At 39.5% G+C, this 6,637-nt stretch overlaps 1 protein-coding gene across 3 annotated transcripts in view; it reads left to right on the top strand.

Annotated features, from left to right (window-relative positions):
• VGLL4 (vestigial like family member 4) overlaps positions 1–6,427 on the top strand; it is a 79,543-nt gene extending 73,116 nt beyond the window's left edge. For all 3 annotated transcript variants that reach the window (XM_042880262.1, XM_042880260.1, XM_042880263.1), the window contains 2 exons: positions 1,645–1,765; positions 3,551–6,427. In XM_042880262.1, the coding sequence (XP_042736196.1) occupies positions 1,645–1,765; positions 3,551–3,819 (390 nt within the window). In that variant the 3' untranslated portion in view covers positions 3,820–6,427. The remainder of the gene's footprint in view (positions 1–1,644; positions 1,766–3,550) is intronic.
• Positions 6,428–6,637: the final 210 nt, after the last annotated feature.

The following is a 6,637-nucleotide window of genomic DNA, read 5'->3' on the forward strand; positions in this document are numbered from 1 at the left end:
CCCTTCCCTTCCCTTCCCTTCCCTTCCCTTCCCTTCCCTTCCCCCCCAAGTGATGCACTGTAAAGGGTAAACACTTTGACTAAATGATCTTTCCGAGGCTGGGATTTTTTTATATGCAGTTTGTTCAAAGCCTTTTCCCACTGGAGCGTGTACTTGATATCTACTGTGTGCATTTCTACCACGGTTGGCTGCATACACTGGTCCACATTTTGCCACGCCAGAATGCCTAGTTTTACACCAGTGTCACTGGCATCTTGCATCATTCGGCACACAGCTCACACAGTTATTGCTCTGTGCAGAACAGCTCTTCTTTGCTCTCAGCGTTCAGTGATGACAGAGGAGGAAGGGACAGGCTGCCAGTGACGCCACTGCTGCCCTTTGATAGCATGACTGCTGTTTCTCAGCTTGGCAGCTAACACCACTGACACTCTTCTATTTTAGTGTTTGACTTGGGCTGATTCCTATTACCCAACAGCAGATTCACTTCTTTTTGTTATTTTTGATATCTTGAGCTAGATTGCAATCTTCTTTCTTGAGGAAATAGGATGTTGAGGTAAGAAATGGCTAAGATCACAGAGGTGATGGTACAAAGGAAAGAAAGTGCGTTGAAAATACAATTTATTTTTCTTGTTTCATGTTGAATGGGATTTTATCTTACTGCATGTCTCTGACAGAGAGGAGGATAACATACCTTTTATTTTAGGTGGTGTACAGGTATTCAGTTGCAGCAGCTTTTACATTCTCAGCTTCTCATCCCAGTGTTTTTTATGTACATGGGCACAGTCTGCTCGGTGCACCTGCACGTGCAGAATCATGCTGGGGGATCTGTGCAGCGCCTTATTCCACCACTTCTCTGTGCTGCTCATATCTTGCATGTCTGAAGAAGCATGTATACATTTCTTAAACTGCTCCACAGATGCACATGTTTGCCCTTAAGTAAGTTAAAACAAAAAGTGCCATGTGTGAACTGCTTACAGAGAAATGCCAATAAATAACCTTTTTTCTTTATTTGCTTTTTGACTTTGCTGTCCATGCAGTAAGATGTGAATGGCATTTGTTCTGGTTGTGCCTATACAAATAGCACTAAACCTGCCCTTGAAAGCTCATCTGTTCTCCTTTCTTTTTTGCTCTTGAAGAACAGAAAAGTTTTTTTCATTATGTAGTGCTACACTGCTTTGTACGTGGTAGGTAAAATAGTGATTTTTGTGGATTTTGCTGCAGGGATTTATAAAGCGGACGAAAAATTAACACTGTGTTAATTACACTAATTCTCTTAATCTTTTGGACACTTGATTAACTTGCACTGAGTACAGCAGAACGCACTTCTTACACGGTAAAGCATACCCATGATCCAAAGCATGTGTAGTTCCAAACCTTTAGGTACCTCAGGGAAGAAGCCATTCCTTTTCCTAAGGCCTTGTTTCAGTGTAACACTGATATGGTAAACAACTATAATAAGAGCATTTTATATTTACACTGTGTATACATTGCGGAATTCAAATTTTATGAATATACATTTTGAGGCATTTGCATGGGTTGAGAATGAAAAAAGGTGATGTTTGCATCATCCAGCGATGACGCAAAGAACTGCTGTTAGATGATGTCCAGTACTGAGTGGAGGTTTCCTTTTCTCTCCCCTGTTAGAACCGTCCGTCCGTCATCACGTGTGCTTCTGCCAACAACCGGAACTGCAACCTCTCTCACTGCCCCATTGCTCACAGTGGCTGCGGTTCAGCAGTGCCTGCCTACAGAAGACCCTCTAGCAGTAAGTTACATCTCAGCACTCTAACTAACTGCCTGATAAGAACTGGGGAACGACGATTCCTCGCTAACTTTAGCTGTGTTGGCCTTTTTTTTTGTGTATTACTCAGAATAAAAGGAGGAGAAGCAACAGCCACCTCGTTCTGTATCCTTTCTACCCAGAGCACTCGCACAGCAGCACGTCTTCTCACTGTGAGTGCTGTGCCAGAATAAAAGATACCACTTCAAAACTAGGGAGAGGTGTTCTTTTCTCTTATTTTGAGAAGTATCGACAAGCAAGTCATTATATTTATTTTAGTCTAACAAACAGCAAGCAGACGTGACCAGCAAATCCAAGCATGCTCTTACTGTATGTGCCATACTTCCCAGCCTTTCAGCGGTAGCTGTTTATGATTCAGCCACAGCAACAAAATCTTTTCCTGTAGATACAAATCCTCTTCCAAAGACAAACCCTCCACCTTTCTCTGCAGGGATAGCACAAAAAAGCTTTGGAGGGCAGTTGCTATAGCAACCCAGGGAAGGCGCTTTCTACCCTCTGTGCAATTAGTACTTTTCATGAAATCTTTTCATACAGTAATTACTAAGAAACCTTGGGCTATTTCTCTTTGCTTTCTCTTACTGTGTAGCTAGGGGAGAGCACAGCTTTTTTTCCTATCTAGTCATTTACCTGCTGATGCCTTGATTGAGCGCACAGCATTTCAAAAAGTGAGTTTTGGTTCAAGTCCATGGCGGTTTCATCAGCCAAACAGCATCAGTCCATGTAACAATGCCACTCTGATATACAAAGGGACCCAAAAGCCTCCAGAAGGATTTATTTTATTTTTAACTGTATTGTTGAAAACTGGGATTAGAAGCTGAAGTGAAACCCTGGAGGATAAACTGTGATGTTCCTGAAGAAATGAGTAATTACGAGATCTCAGATGTTAGAGGTTTTCTAGAAAAGCTGCTTCATTGAGAACCCAGCTGTATTCATACCAGATTTGGAATAGTTTGGGAATAATTACGTTGTTTTCAAACAGTTTCTCTCAATTGTCACTGAAGAGCATTTTGTGCACAGCCCTCACGTTTACTATAGGACCAGTAAAACCTGTTCTGCCACGTGAAGAACTATGGCACAGATACCACACTTAAAAAATAAATTCTTTGGAAAGATAAATACTGATACAGTTTTTCTTTCTAAATTGTAAAATTGCAATTCTTTAAGAAATTATTATCAGATTTTTAAGGTCCTTTATTCCTTTTGTGATAGCTTTATGCTACTTTAATACCAGGAGTACCTAATTCACACATAATGATTTGTGCTCTTTTTGGACTAGCTTTTGTAACAAACATGTCAAGCAAGGCAAAGTCCTGACACCAGTTCTTGGCATGCTGTAATTTAGAACAGGGTCCCCTGCACAACTGGCTGTTATCAGTGGGCTTGGGAGCTGATTGTAATGAACTGTTTTCATCTTTAATTGCATTTAAGCCCATGTGGCATTGTGGAAGCTCTCTCCCAGAGCAGAATCAGAACTGTAGCTATATAAAAATTCGAACTGAAGGGGAACTGTAATTATATAGAAAATACGAGTGCAGGTCACAGGCAAAATAGTTCCACTTCTTTTCTATTTAAAATCCTTTCATCATCTTCCCTGCTCCATTCATTACCAGTTCCGTAACAATGTGAAGAGGGCTCGCTTTATGCTGAGATGATGGGAAAATGGGAAGAAAACAAGGATCCTGCATCCAGTAACTGGTGCCAGCATTCTGCACTGACACAATGCATTTTCTGCCTTCTTTCCCCGTCTAGCTACCACTGCCTGTGACCCAGTGGTGGAAGAGCACTTCCGCCGAAGCCTTGGCAAGAATTACAAGGAGCCTGAGCCAGTGGCAAACTCTGTGTCCATCACAGGATCAGTCGATGACCACTTTGCCAAAGCACTTGGGGATACATGGCTTCAGATTAAAGCCGCGAAGGACGGAGTGTCGAGCAGTCCTGAGTCTGCTTCACGGCGGGGCCAGTCTTCCCCATCCTCCCACATGGTCAATCATAATCACTCGCCCTCTGTTGTCTCATGAAGAGAGGACCGTTATGTTTGTGAATTTGCATGGTTTGACTGAGCTTTGAACAGTGCTTAAAATAGTGTTGGGGGAGGGGAGATTAGTTTTCAACACATGTGTTTTGCGTACTCACTTTTTATTTGTAAAAGGGTGCCCTTAAAGATGATAGCAGGAACTATTTCATAAAGATTCATATGATGTAGCATCCTTTTTCCTGCCTCAATTACCAAAGAAACCTCTGATGCAAATCTGCTGCCCCTTAAAAAAAAAAAAAAATGCACGCTAATCCACAAAAGCCATTACACGTAGTTGGTTGACCCAAATGCTTTTTGCTTTTACTAGCTTCTTGAGACTAGAATTTGTCTGGTTTGCTTACATTACCTTTTTTTTTTTTTTCTTTTCTCCCTCTGTGAAGTAATTTTGTATGTATATACTTGAAAAGAACTGTCATGTATGATTTGCACTATTGGAGGAGGACTGAAGTTGCATAGCAACTTTCTGGAAAGATGCTAATATTTTGAGGGCAAACTGCTGAAAAAAAAAAAAGGTTTAAGGATGACATTTCTATCAGTTTGATTTTTCTTAAAGCAAAACAGCTTTGGAAGGGGAAGTCTCATACAGGTTATAGGTCTTTCTCTCTTTAGATTTCAGGTGCTTAGTGCTTGCAACTGGACTGCATAATTTACAGAACACGGGCATTTTTTCCTAAACACTGCAGTTTGTTAGAATAGAGCTGAGGTTGGAGGGTTCAATAGTGCTTAACGATGCATGTTTTATGAAAAATAGCTGGTATCTATTAATGTATAGACAGTAAGAATCATAATACTTATTAGCTTTTCTTCAGAATTAGTTTATTTTTGTCAGTAACAATCCTAGATATACTTACTGCTGGTACAGTTGTACTCTATGATATTTGTATTTGATATTCACTTTAGTAGCAGCCAGCAAAAGAGGACAGCCTCAGGACAGGCCTCAAACGAAGCAGGTTAGAAGTAGATGATGCGTGGTACAGGATGCTATAGCTTTGCGCACGGCTGAGTCGTCGTTTCTGTCTGCAGCCCTGTCTGCTTAGCAGAACTTGCTTCCTACAACTAAGTCTGTGTAATCCACCTTTAAGTAGCTGCAGAAACTGCTACCGTTGCGTATCTTGGCTGGACAACAGATTGTTACAGTTTGTGAAATGCGATCTTTGATTTTTGTAAGCTTATTCATAAACCTATGCCAAGTTGCAGCATACATTCCTCCATTAGAGAACTTTATACAGGTATTACCGCATTTATTGTATTAATAGCTACTAACTAGAAATTAGGCAATAGAGGCAGGCATAAATCCCACCGCTGTGCTAGTACAAAGCGCTTCTCCTTGTTACGTATAACTTCTCTCCCCATACATTCCATCTTCCCAGTACAGTTGCAACTAGGCCTTCGTTTTTATACTGGGTTACCTGAAAGGATTGGTTCAGTGTAAAAAGTTAGAACTAGTTGGAAGATGAACTACACGTGATGTATTATGGACTGTGTTACAGTATTGGGTCCATTGTGGCTTTTATGTTTGGTGTTGTTTGGTTTTTTGGGTTTTTTTTTGTTTTTTTTTTTTAAAGTTAAGCTATTTAATTTGGAAGAGGTGCAGGGTAGAAAGATCAGGAGATTGGCTCTGACTTGTTGAAAGGTGGCTGCTCAATTTTCTTTGAAAAATTTTTTTAAAAAAGGAAAAAAAAAACCAACAAAAAAAAAAACAAAAAAACCCCTAAGCCCCCAGTTTTACACATTTCACTTCCATCTTACTGGGTAGTCAACGCTTCCTTGCTTTGGCATTCAGTACCCTACTCTCTGTAGGAAGATTGTTAAAAAACACTTTTTTATATAGGTAACTTTAAGACCATCGTTACGCTGTGCGTAAAGAATGTACAGAGAAATTTGTAGGTATTTTTTGAGGAACAATTAATTTGTTAATGATATGTAGCTATTTAATTTTTCCCTTTCCTTTATTGTAATCATTCATTTTTTTTTTTGTTTGGAGAAAAAAGTTGATCTTTTTTTTTGTTGTAGATTTGTCTGTAATACAATAAAAGTGCAGGAACACAGTTATTCTATGAGAACACTGCATTAGCATTAATAGCCACTAGTTTGTTACTGCTACAGGCTACTGAGCATTATAACAGTAAAGTACTAATACTGTAGATGGACTCTGTGGAAAATGTGACTCCTATATTTCTTTGTAAACACAAATAATGTTTTTAAAGCTAATATTTTCAATAATAACTGTTTTACAAGGTTACATTTACTTATCTGAGATAGGTAAATGGATTTGAGGGCAATAAAGATTTAATGTGATATGTCCAGTAAAACATATATTAAAGACAATAATGCCATGAAAGCCAAAGGGTTGGGGGGAGGTGGAAGGAAACTAAACTGAACTCACCATTGTGACGTGGTGAAGTTTCTTCACAGAGCCAGGTTAACTACAGTTCAGTCTGAAAGATTCTCTCTGTGTTTGTAAATCTGTAATATACCATTCTTTTGTGGCCTTGTTTCACCTGGAGAAAAAAAAGGGTTGGCAGGCCATCTTTTTTTTTTTTTTTGTACTTAAAAGTAGCCTTAAAGAACAATAAAGTGCTCTTAAATCACAGGTGTGTACAAACTCTTCTGTATTGTTTGGTAAGAAAGGAAACTGGTTTCTATACTTCATGAGCTGGAACCAGAAACAAACTACTGTTCCTGTCCTGTTTTTTTTTCCTTCTGAGGAAACTCGTCTCATTTGGGATTCTTTTACCCTGTTGTTGAATGGACAGAGGGCTATTTCTTTATCCCTCCCCAGTTGTGGAGTTTGTCAAGAA

Source organism: Lagopus leucura, unplaced genomic scaffold (genome assembly GCF_019238085.1).
Source record: "Lagopus leucura isolate 7727_CA_CO unplaced genomic scaffold, USGS_WTPT01 Super-Scaffold_100026, whole genome shotgun sequence".
Classification (NCBI taxonomy): Eukaryota; Metazoa; Chordata; class Aves; order Galliformes; family Phasianidae; genus Lagopus; species Lagopus leucura.